We start from the raw sequence: 13540 nt of genomic DNA, 5'->3' as shown, positions 1-13540 counted from the left end.
CGAACCGCCGCGTGTAAAGACGCGGCGTGATGCCGCGGATCGATGCAGAGGCAGGAACAGACGCGGCGTAACTCCGCGAATTATCGCGGAGTGCCTCGGCATGATGCCGAGGGAATACTCGTTGTGGATGCGGAGTAATTTCGAAAACAAAAGAGTGTGTCCGCGGCGTAGCCGCGGATTTTGTTGGTTTTGCGTGAGCTGTACTGTATATTGTTTTGCACATGTCCGTCCGTCCACCAGATGGTTACCGGATGATAACTCTAGAATGCTTAGGCCTAGGATCATGAAACTTCATAGGTACATTGATCATGACTGGCAGATGACCCCTATTGACTTTCAGATCACTAGGTCAAAGGTTAAGGTCACAGTGACAAAAAACGTATTCACACAATGGCTGCCACTACAACTGACAGCCCAAATGGGGTGCATGCATGTTTAACAAACAGCCCTTGTTGTGCATGAAGTTTGATTTGACATGTTTAGTCCTTGAAAGCATTTAAAATAAAAACTCTTTAGTGTGATGAAATGTACATGCAATGTTGCATATGATTCAAGGTGTAAAATGATTTGGGTGACAAAATTACATAATTGTCCATTATGCTATATTTATTATGACTTTTTTATGTCCATGTTGTTGATGTTTATTTTAGATCGTATCAGCCACAACTCTAGCCCTTCATCAAACTCTATTTTGAAAACCCGATCTAGTTCCTCAGAAGGTACCACATCCACTTTTAAGAGTGTGCTTGGACTCTCTATTGCAAATCACTTTTTTTTCATTTATTTATTGTTTGTTACCTATTGGAAAGTAAGGCAGCAAACAAAAATATATCATATTATCCAGGCATTCTTAAGCCATTTCAAACTTTTTAGACAAAGTTGTAAATATTGGACTAAATAATTATTGAAAACAATGTGTATGCCTTCACTTTTCCAATATTGAGACAGTCATTTGGTTTCATCAAAAGCTTTAGTTTTAGATTTGCTTGTTTGATAGTTGGACTGAAAAATAATACAAAGGCGCTTTTTTACAGCTGAATACAACATTCTTGGTGATGGTAGTTAGAGGAGTTTTATTATTTATTTATTTTTGCGCTTTTGGATGCATATTTCTAATGCCTTGTTTTTAATTATTATATTTATCTTTATACATTTGCTTTAGTTTAATCTGTGTCCCATATTAGCTATAATTTGCATTATTGTCCTCATGTTATCTGGTGCATGTACCCTTTGGTGCAAATTAATGTTTGGAAAGACTGGTGTACTTGCAATATATATGAAAAAAACTTATAATTATGAAGTGAACACATTTTTAAAAGCAACTGCAAAATGAAAGAAAGACAAAGGCAGGTTCTTGGAGTGAGTGTTCTAAATATTTAAAGAGAATTAAGTTAAATTTCCACTAAAATTTAATGTCGAGATTTGTTGTTGTTATATTTGTCTATAGTTCATGGTAAAAATTGACTGTTGTAAGAATAAAAATAAATATGGCATAAAATTGCCTGTTGAAAGTAATACAAATTAAATGGCAAACAAAATATTTATTGTTTTTGTATGTGAAACGTTTGTGCTTTTTTTAAGCTCACCTGAATACAATCTGCTCGATGGTGAGCTTTTGTGATCACCTTTTGTCCGTCAACCAGGGTGCGTCATGAGGTGTGTGTCGTGCGGCTCCAACATTGGCCTTCTTAACAATCTAGAGGCAACATTTATTGTCCAATCTTTATGAAACTTGGTCAGAAGATTTGTCCCATAACTATATATCTTGGACAAGTTTGAAAATGGTTCCGGTTGATTGCAAAAACATGGCCACCAAGGGGCGGGGCATTGTTCCTCAAATGGCTATAATAAAACCTGGTGAACTCTCTAGAGTCCACATTTATTTCCAATATGAAACTTGGTTAGGTGATGTGTCCTAATAATATTCTGGACGAGGTAAAAATGTTTTTGTTTGGTTGAAAAACATGGACGCCGGGGGGTGGGGCATTTTTCATTATTATATGCCTATAGTAAAACCTTGTTTATACTCTAGAGCCCACATCTATTATCAGATCTTCATGAAACTTGATTAGAACATTTGCCTCACTGATATCTTAAATGAATTTGAAAATGGTTCCATTTGCTTGAAAAACATTGCAGCCACAGGACGAGGTAAAAAATGGATCTGCTTGGTTGACAAACATGGTCACTAGGGGGGGGGGGGGCGCATTTTTTCTTTTATCACGTAAGTAAAACGTTGTTTACACTCTAGAAGCCATATTTATTGTCTGATCATCATGTAACTTGGTCAGAAGATTTTTTCCAAAAATATCTTTGAAGAGTTCGAAAATAGTTCCGGTTGGTTGAAAAAAATGGACGCCAGGGGACAGGGCATTTTTCCTATATGGCTATAGTAAAACCTCGTTAACAATATAGAGGCAATTTTCATTGTCCAATCTTCATGAAAATTGGTCAGAATATTTGTCTCAATGATATCTTGGATGAGGTCTAAAATGGTTTCAGTTGGTTTAAAAATATTGCTGCCATGGGGGGGGGGGCAGGCTTTTTTCCTTATATGGCTATAGTAAAACTTTGTTAACACGCTAGAAATTTAATCACATTTATTGTTCAATCTTCATGAACCTTGGTCAGAACATTTGTTTTAATGATATATTGGATGAGTTTTAAAATGGTTCCGGTTTGTTGAAAAACATAGCCACTAGGGGTTGGGGCATTTTTCCTTTTATGGCTATAGTAAAACCTTGTTAACACTCGAGAAGTCACATTTATTGAACTTTGTGAGAAGATTTTTTGTAATTATATCTGGGATAACTTCAGAAATGGTTCAAGTCCGTTTAAAAGCACGGCTGCCAAGGAGGCAGGGCATTTTTCCTTCTATGGCTATAGTGACACCTTGTTAACACTCTAAAAGTCACATTTATAGTTCACTCTGTATGAATCTTGGTCAGAACATAAATTTTGTTATACTGATATCTTGGGGTGCACAGAACAGGTCACTTCCTTTGAATCTCAGAATGTCAGGTGAGCGGCTAAAGTCCTTTCAGGCCCTCTTGCTGTCTCTGACAACTTGAAACGAAAGTCATTGAAAGGGTGAATGCAACATTGGTTTGTTCACAGTTGTGAGTTTGTCTTGAGTCGGTATCAGGCTATATATTATATAATACGTGACCTGTGAATTATAAAGACCACCATAGTACATCATTTCATCACTGATTTTTCTGTAGTTTTAGGTTCAGTAGTTTTCACATTAGTATATAATATAACTATTTAGTTGATATGTTGTGCATGTCAATGTTTATTAATGTTATGATATTACCCTTGTTAAAACGAAGTCAGTTCACACATTTTTAATTAAATAATAATTGTCATTGCGGTAGCAGCAGACTGGGAGTCATTATCACCGATAGTTTTTTATTTTTGCAGCATCATGATCTCCTTGTTTTAGACAGATTTTTTTCACTAAAAAAATTATGGAGTAAGAAAAAAGTTATTGTCATATTTTTCATTCCAATCCCTTGTCTGTAAGCTGCTTGAGTTCAACTGATTTCTGTGTTAACAGACTTACTGAGTCGAAAAACAATATTTTTTCAAATAATTTATAGGTTTATTGTGTTAATAAACATGTATTGACAAATTATTTAGTACATTATTGTGTTTTATCTTTTATATACACAATAAATACTGTTTCTATTTATGTAAATTTGTGCAATTACCATCGTTTTACAATATCAGTTAAAATAAGCCAACATAAAGTAGATATTAGCCTATATCTCATTCAATAAGTTTGCTGCTATCTTCATATATACGGTAATATTTTGGTGGAGTAATCGTAAATAAATTATTACATGCAGTTTACAGCATATTTAAAGAATAAAAGGTATTAAATGTGTGTCATATTAAATGTGTGAAATTTCTGATTTTACTGAAAAAGTATGAAAATTATAAATAACATATAAGAAAACAACATGATCCAACGGTAATTTTGCTTCCATACTTCTAAAAAAACAAAGTAGCCTGTGCTCTTTGAATCAATCATAAAATATAAGAAAGTTGTTTACTCTCTTAACCAAAATTTCTATTATGTATATATATTGCACAATATATGTATTGATGTATATTTTCAATGTTTTAAGTGGTTGTTAACAATCGACTATGCCCTGCAATTTTGCATAGACCTGTTAAAGTGGTAAGTAGACATGATGTAATAAAGCTTTCCAGATGAAAACTGAAACTTTAACAATATTATTAATTTCTTTGTATGTAAAGTCAGCTACACATTAAGTGATAATTATTTAAATATGTTGCAGACAAACCGAAATCAGACCATAAGTCAAAGCAGCATGTCAGAATATCACCTCAGTTACCTCAGTATCAAAACCAATCAAAGGGAGAAGACTCTGATGACACATTGTGCTCAGACAAAGAGGATAAGGTTATCTCCCCTAGGTAAGTGAACCATTGTTCAGTAGTCAAATATTGTTGAATCTTGTGTACCTATTCATATTGTATCACAAGGGAAATGCTGATAACATAATATATCAAGAGTTGAGTATAAAACAATTTTATTTGATGTTGAAGTATAAAGAAGTAACAAAAGCTTCATGTTTGGAAGAATGAATAAACAGGTGGAATTGAGTAGTCTTACTGGTAATAGGCTTGGTAATTCTGGTTCTGTTTGACCTTTGGGCCATATTATACACCTAGCATTTCCCTTAGTGGGGATTTAAACTAAAATCTTTGGCTCTAGGGTGGGTTATCAGACAGAAAAGAAGTTAACACCCGCCCCTTTCACTGTTTATCACATTTTGCAGCAAACACCTGACAGCAGTAACTTTCCGTATATAGCTTTCTTCAGTTACCACAGCCACCATTACTGGAATCCTTCAAGAATTTAAATGGATCATTTTAAGAGTCTTTAACTTAGATTTAAAATTGTAATGTATTATTTACTGTTCATATGATAAAATGAGCATCAGTAAGGCTGAAATAGAGTCATACTCATAATCAATATGTTCCTTGCCATGTGAAAATGGGATGTATTGCATGTGTGCAAGTATCGTCCCAGATAAGCATGTGCAGTCTGCACAGAGTAATCAGTAACAAAACTTTCCACGTAGACTGGATTTTTTCTTTGAAAAGCCTTCCTTTTAATGAAAAATATCAGAAAGTGACTTCCTTGATTAGGCAGACTGTGTTGACTTCCTTCATTAGCCAGACTGTGTTGACTTCCTTGATTAGCCAGACTGTGTTGACTTCCTTCATTAGCCAGACTGTGTTGACTTCCTTGATTAGCCAGACTGTGTTGACTTCCTTGATTAGCCAGACTGTGTTGACTTCCTTGATTAGCCAGACTGTGTTGACTTCCTTCATTAGCCAGACTGTGTTGACCTCCTTGATTGGCCAGACTGTGTTGACTTCCTTGATTAGCCAGACTGTGTTGACTTCCTTGATTAGCCAGACTGTGTTGACTTCCTTCATTAGCCAGACTGTGTTGACTTCCTTGATTAGCCAGACTGTGTTGACTTCCTTGATTAGCCAGACTGTGTTGACTTCCTTCATTAGCCAGACAGTGTTGACTTCCTTCATTAGCCAGACTGTGTTGACTTCCTTGATTAGCCAGACTGTGTTGACTTCCTTGATTAGCCAGACTGTGTTGACTTCCTTCATTAGCCAGACTGTGTTGACTTCCTTGATTAGCCAGACTGTGTTGACTTCCTTCATTAGCCAGACTGTGTTGACTTCCTTGATTAGCCAGACTGTGTTGACTTCCTTGATTAGCCAGACTGTGTTGACTTCCTTGATTAGCCAGACTGTGTTGACTTCCTTGATTAGCTAGACTGTGTTGACTTCCTTGATTAGCCAGACTCTGTTGACTTCCTTCATTAGCCAGACTGTGTTGACTTCCTTGATTAGCCAGACTGTGTTGACTTCCTTCATTAGCCAGACTGTGTTGACTTCCTTCATTAGCCAGACTGTGTTGACTTCCTTGATTAGCCAGACTGTGTTGACTTCCTTCATTAGCCAGACTGTGTTGACTTCCTTCATTAGCCAGACTGTGTTGACTTCCTTGATTAGCCAGACTGTGTTGACTTCCTTGTTTAGCCAGACTGTGTTGACTTCCTTCATTAGCCAGACTGTGTTGACTTCCTTCATTAGCCAGACTGTGTTGACTTCCTTCATTAGCCAGACTGTGTTGACTTCCTTCATTAGCCAGACTGTGTTGACTTCCTTCATTAGCCAGACTGTGTTGACTTCCTTGATTAGCCAGACTGTGTTGACTTCCTTCATTAGCCAGACTGTGTTGACTTCCTTCATTAGCCAGACTGTGTTGACTTCCTTCATTAGCCAGACTGTGTTGACTTCCTTCATTAGCCAGACTGTGTTGACTTCCTTCATTAGCCAGACTGTGTTGACTTCACAGGCTAATCTGGGACGACTCTTTATGTACTGGAATTAATTTTTGTGTGTATACAGGCATGTACATGGTAGACCTCTTTATTCTTTGGTTTTTATCTGTGTCTGGATGAACGGCACACTGACAATCGGCTTTTTGTGTTTTTTTCGCATTCACAGAAAATTGGATTTTGGACATTGGTACCAGATGAAATTTTCCAACTGGAAAATTTTCATGGGATTAAAGGCTTTGACACATTTAAGGTTTTTCGCCAATAAAGACATTTTGTTTCATTTAACATTGCTGTAAAAAAATCTTTTTGGGAAAGGAGGCGATTGATAAAGTCCATCAACACTTAGCTGGACTGATTGTTCATATCGGCTTATTGATGTAGTAAAAAAGAAGATTAATAAATCATGTTAACAAACCTGTTTTGGTATAAAATAATTTAAGAATGGACTGATTTGCTTATTGGTTTGATAACATCTGTAAACAATTTAAGTATGGGTTTTTGTCATAATTTATTAATTAGTGTGCAGATTGTTATTACTTTTACCTTGCATTAATTACAAGTATAAGAACTTTGGTAAATAAAATACTCATCTTTCAACCTGTTGGTAAAAGTACAGCCTAAATAAAGTAATTTTCTGTTTAAAAGTAAATATTTACATATATTACAAATCAAGTGCAAACATATATAAAGTAATATATACTTTACTGCGTGGTGCTTTACACACAGATGATATAAGCCATTGATACCATTCAGGCTATTCACAGTACATATTACACATTGGATTTTCTATGCATAATGTTTAGAGTCTGTCTCTTAATTTTCTGACACCGTAATTTTGTGTCATTAAATTTTTCGACACCTGTAGTTCTTAAATATTTTTTATATTTAACTTTTTGGAAATAAAACAAATACACTTATTTTACAATGGCTGAAAACTTAAATTAATTACGGTAATCAGTCATTTCAGTCCAACAAAAAGTTGACAGGCTTAATCAATGCCTTCTTTAAAAGATTGCTTTTAGGTATAAGTTTAGGTGCCAATTGTGCTGGTGGAAAATTTAATCAGGTGCCAATTTTTCTGGTTGACAAATTTAAGAGGTGCCATTAGTCAGGAAATGGAAAAAAACACAGGGTGCTGATTGTCCGGTGTTGTTTGGTCTAAAATTGTTTTTATCACTACTTTCACTGCCAACAAATGTACCAGGGTATAGTGATCAGTACCTTAAGGTAATGGTCTATTATCAAATGAGTACATAATTTAAATGTGTATGAAAGTATTTATGTGTGTTGGATGGAAGTGTTGTCAGGTTTGGAGGAATATGTATTTTTAAGTTTCCTAGAAAAAAGAAGGGTGGTGGATCCACCAAACAATTTCATAAGAATAAATGGTTAACTTGTCTTATGTAAAGTAAAGAGAAATGTGAACAAGAGCACCGCATAACGGGTGCCACACTCGGCTGCGAAAGATTGTCAGAAATTTAAAACAAATAAAAAAAATTTAGAGGTCACAGTGACCTTGTCCTTTGACCTAGTGACCCAAAAATGGGTGTGGCGTGTAGAACTCATCAAGGTGCATCTACATATGAAGTTTCAAAGTTGTAGGTGGAAGCACTTTGATTGTAGAGCCAATGTTAAGGTTTGAGCACAACGCCTACTGCAGACGGCGGACGACGAGCTGGCTATGACAATACCTCGGGTTTTCTCCGAAAACAGCCGAGCTAAAAATGACGTCAATGTACAGATCATTGACACATCTCAACCTTGCCAACATTGATGTTGTGAGCCTGTAATTACCTGTCATACATGTATTGTGTTTAGGTTATTGAACAATACCTTGGCTAGACTGCCATGAATATATGTCAGAACAACATTTATTTCTCATACAAATGTATTTTACTATTAAATGTGGCAGAAATGGTGGGAGAAGACATGACAGGTTTAAAGCTTATATGCCTTAAAATGAATAAACTTAACTAAGCCATTTGTTTGGCAAAAACAACTTTTATACATATCATCAAATTAAACAAATAATATTTTGTGCAGTCCAATTTTGTATGGAAAAAAAAAAGATTTTGAGTTATAATCTGAAAATAAATGCTAGGGTTTATCAATAATGCAAACACTATTTCAATTTAAACATGGTCAAATGAAAAGTCTCCTATTACAATGCAGAAATTGAGAATTCATTTAACAACTCCTGAATTATTTTTTTGTTATTACAATGCTATTTAAAATGATAAAGTTGTGGGTTGTCATCTTAAAATATTCATTATCTTAGCAAAATATCACAAACAGTCAATATTCTGATTTTATTTTTTGTCCACTTTCTGAGATAGGTTTGCTGCACAGGCATTCGGCATTAGCTACTATCTCCCACGACAAAAAAAGTTTGTAGATTTTTTTTTTTTTTAAATTATATAATTATATATAACAAGGTATGTGACTTAGACACTTGAATTGCTGATTTAGGCAGGTCCAGCCAATATCCGAAGCTCACTACTCCATCAATTTTCAACCGATTTGCACAATTCTGGTGTCAAACAATGCAGAAGACTTCATTCTAAATGAAAAAATCGATGCATGTTCGCATAAGTCTACCGTAAAGCAGTCATCAAAAAACAAACTTTACAATAAAAAGCATTACATTCTTAAAAAATGACAATTTGGTACTTAGTGATGACCTTGGACAAAATCAAATTAATAATTGACCCAGCATTCTGCAAACTACCTATTACCATTGCACCAAGAACTTTAAAACATAAAAAATATTTTAAAAAACATGTACATTCCTACTTGTTATAGAACTGATACCATTTTAAATTTTAAAAATGAAATAAAATGCCATATTTTATATATTTTGGTGAACCAGGACCTCCAATATTGATTGCCATTCTTAGTAATCACCCTTGATTACCGGGTATGTATTAATGTATATGCAGTTTTCAGTCTTGTTATGCATTCATTATAAATTATTGCATATATTAAAAAAGTCTCATCAAGTTACCATTCTTATTCAATATTGGCTCATTCATTTAAAGGTCATGTTGAGAATCGTAAGAGAAAGTCTTGTTTTCATGAGAACCACAATTTCAGTTGTCATGCGAACTTCCCTGTCTATGTCTCTCATGTAATGATATTAACTTTGAATATAGCGCAACTTGCAGAATCCTGATTATGAACAATAAATCTTCATAAAGTCCTCTACTAGGAAGATTGAAGTCAACTCGTATGGCAATTTGCAGTCATAGACTCATTGATGATATCTGTGGATGTGCAGTGGATATAGTGTCAATTTTTAAATTTGCTAAAGGTAAGTAAGGTGTTTATTGTTTCATTTTGTTTTTACAAAAAAAGTTGTGTGTGTGTTATTATTTGTAAATTGAATACCTCATTTGCATGAGGCTTATAAGAACTTTAACTTGACTATGATACATTTGTAAAAATGAGTTACCGGAAAATGTTATATTAATGCCATCAATAATAATAATTGGCTATTAATAATAATAAAAATAACAACAACATCAACAACAACAATAATAATAATCAACATCAACAGCCGCAGCAGCAACAGCAATAGCAAAATCATCATGAGTGCCATCTTCATAAGCAGCAGCAACAGCAACACAATCAAAATCTGTGAAATTATAAAAAATAAGTAAATTAAAAATAATAAAGTTATAACAATGAAAATCAAAATATTAATCAGTATATTTTGTATGAGCAATTTTGTTTTGTTTTTAGCTCACCTTAGCACAACGTGCTCATGGTGAGCTTTTGTGATCGCCTTTTGTCCGTCGCCCGTCGTGCGGCGTCAACATTTGCCTTGTTAACACTCTAGAGGCCACATTTATTGTCAAATCTTTATGAAATTTGGTCAGAGGATTGGTCTCAATGATATCTTGGATGAGTTTGAAAATGGTAACATTTGCTTGAAAAACATGGCTTCCAAGGGGCGGGGCATTTTTCCTTATATGGCTATATTAAAATCTTGTTAACACTCTAGAGGCAACATTTACTGTCCGATTTTCATGAAACTTGGTCAGAAGATTCATCCCGATAATATCTTGGACGAGTTCAAAAATGATGCCGGTTGGTTGAAAAACATTGCTGCCAGGGGGCGGGGCATTTTTCCTTATATGGCTATAGTAAAACCTTGTTAACACTCTAGAGGCCACATTTATTTTCTGATCTTCATGAAACTTGGTCAGAAAATTTGTCCCAATTATATCTTGTTAACTCAGGTGAGCGACTTTGGGCCTTTCAGACCCTCTTGTTTATTTATTTTATTTTATGCTTTCCGGTGGTTTATAGAGAAATATCAGTGAGTTAAAACTGGTAATTTCACTGTTTCAAACAGTGAAAATTATCAGTGAAAATTATCGATAATTGTCATTGTTTACTGTGAAATGACGTCATTTTCTTGAAGAAATGACGTCATTATCCCAGCGAAATTCTTTAGTTAAACTCTTAAACAATGTATATAAACGGTGAAAATAGGCATAAAATGAAAAGAAGGAAAGTTTGTTGGATTCGGTGGAATATTGATTTTAATTCACTCGTGATCATTAAAAATATATATTTTCACCAATTTTCTATGATCACTTGTGAATTAAAATCGATAATCCACCGAATCCAACAAATATCCTCTATGTATTTGCTTAAAAAATGTTTTGCAATTGAATCTTATGGTATTTTATTCAGCTACATTTCATGTTTTACCCTATCAAGTATCATATTTTTGTTGAGAGTATGAAAATAATTTTTTTGAATGAAATGCATTTATGGTATATAGATTCCCAATGTTCTAACTATTTTCAATTTTATCAGAAATGGGAAATTCAGAAGTTAAGAACACTGTTTCCATAGAAATAACAATACATATGTGTAGATCAATAGAAAGTGAGCATGCCTTTAGATCTTATTGCAACTTTTTCCTGTCAATATTCCGTAGAATTAACTCAAAAGCATAACTGGTTGTTAAAGGGCAAAATCATAGCTTATATTGTTGTAGTGTGTCATACAAAAGAAATATTGTTATTGAAATTAAATTTGTTTGTACCTATTCATTCTTGTTTGCTATTGCTATTTGCAGTCTTTAAAACTGTGCAAAATGTTGAGGCCATTATTTCTTTTGTAAAATAAATAAATAATAATAATCCATGTGAACTAAGATAATGTTTGAATTGTGTCACATTTAGAGATTTTTTTTCAATAATGATATGAGCCTTGTTCTGAGAAAACTGGGCTTAATGCATGTGCGTGAAGTGTCGTCCGCAAAGGCCAATCAGGGACAACAATTTTCGCTTTTATGGAATTTTTAGTTTCAAGGAAGTCCCTGCTTACTGAAAATCAAGTTTAGGCGGAAAGTGTTGTCCCTGATTTAATCTGGGATGACACTTTACACACATGCATTATGCCCAGTTTTCTCAGAACACGACTCATATAATTGTCTAGATGTTGAGAACTAAATACTTTGTATTTCTTTTCTGAACTGCTTCCCCACTGCATATTAATCCAATATCATCCAAATGCAAATTTTTTATTTTATATGTAATTCCTGTATAAAAAAGGAATCTTATCCAGGTATACATATAACTACCTAATGAGGCCATACGCCACCAATAATTGTATGTAGACCTGAAGCCTGGTATTGTTGCTAAGAAACAACAATTACTGTGAACGTAACACCATATGTTTTATCATGGAAATAGGGAAAGAATCAGATGATACTTTTTATTATTCTTATTCAGTCCTAACTAAAATCTGGTGTGATTATTGTTGAAAACAGATGTTATAGGAAAATGGATTCATGTTTTTGATATTTAACTGAAAAGTCGCCTTGGATAAAATGGATGGGTAATATAAATGTACAAGTATTGGCTAAGATTGATAACATATTACTTATACTCTATGTATTGTTGAGTGTTTTCATTGATATTTACAGTGCAATGGTATCTGTGTATTTTTTCGGCTTCTTTTGAACATAATTGATTACAAAGTGTTGTAGTTTATTCATTCACAGGTATTTAACAACTTGCTGTCACTCTCATGCAGTAAAATTTAGCAGTTAACAATAGGAACAAAGAAAAGAAAAATGTTCTGCTATATTTTTACAACCACTTATTTAATGCTTTCCGGTGGTTTATAGAGAAATATCAGTGAATTAAAACTGATAATTTCACTGTTTCAAACTGAAAATTATAAGTGAAAATTGTCGATAATTTTCACTGTTTACTGCGAAATGACGTCATTTTTTGGACGAAATGTAGTCATTATTCCAGCAAGATTCTTTAGTTAAACTCTTTAACAATGTATATAAACTGTGAAAAAAGCATAAAATAAAAAGAAAATTTGTTGGATTCGATGGAATATCGATTTTAATTCACTCGTGATCACAGAAAACATATATTTTCTATGATCACTCGTGAATTAAAATCGATAATCCACCGAATCCAGCAAATATCCTCTATTTATTACATAAGACGTGTATGAATTATCCCAGTTGTTTTTACTATGTTTTACATATCACTTTCCTAGCTTTAAGCTGTAGTGCTTTTAATATCCGTATTACAAAGGAGAACATTCACAAATGTATCACAGACCACACATTAAACAAAGCACATAGAACACAAAAATAAAAATTACAGCTAAATTGGCAAAAGTGTAATATAAAGCTTAACAGAAGTTTATTAATATAATACAAACAATTTAATAGGGTAAAATCCTTTTTATCAGAAAGCATTTTTAGCTTGATTTTCGAAGAAAAATGAAAGCTATACAACTCGCCCCGGCGTCGGCTTCAGTGTTGGTTAAAGTTTTTTATAAAGTCAAATAACTTTAACACTATCAAAGATAATTAAATCAAACTTGGTATACTTTTTTATGGCAACAACACAATTGTGTAGGTCAAGGTGCATTACTCTGTCAGCATTATTTTTAGAGTTATGCCCCTTTTTATACTTAGAAAATTGAAAATTTGTTTAAGTTTTGTGTTTAGGTGCACTTTATTCCTAAAGTGTTAAAGCTATTGCTTTCATGCTTGCAACACTTACTAACTATCATAAGGTAACTGTGCAGGCAAAGTTATGTAACTCTGACAGGCATTACGACAGAATGATGGCCCCTTTTATACT

At 33.9% G+C, this 13540-nt stretch overlaps 2 protein-coding genes across 5 annotated transcripts in view; both read left to right on the top strand.

The window, feature by feature from the left end:
• Positions 1 to 13540, top strand: part of LOC127861904 (golgin subfamily A member 6-like protein 22) — a 146943-nt gene that overhangs the window by 52477 nt on the left and 80926 nt on the right. For all 4 annotated transcript variants that reach the window (XM_052400644.1, XM_052400652.1, XM_052400638.1 and 1 more), the window contains 2 exons: positions 651 to 719; positions 4308 to 4446. In XM_052400644.1, coding sequence (XP_052256604.1) covers positions 651 to 719; positions 4308 to 4446 — 208 coding nt within the window. The remainder of the gene's footprint in view (positions 1 to 650; positions 720 to 4307; positions 4447 to 13540) is intronic.
• LOC127861894 (uncharacterized) overlaps positions 1 to 13540 on the top strand; it is a 122833-nt gene that overhangs the window by 102088 nt on the left and 7205 nt on the right. The gene's annotated exons all lie outside the window — the stretch shown is intronic.

This window comes from Dreissena polymorpha, chromosome 1, assembly GCF_020536995.1.
Source record: "Dreissena polymorpha isolate Duluth1 chromosome 1, UMN_Dpol_1.0, whole genome shotgun sequence".
In the NCBI taxonomy this organism is placed as follows: Eukaryota; Metazoa; Mollusca; class Bivalvia; order Myida; family Dreissenidae; genus Dreissena; species Dreissena polymorpha.
Note: the sequence above shows the minus strand (reverse complement) of the source record. Positions and strands in the feature narration are given on the sequence as shown.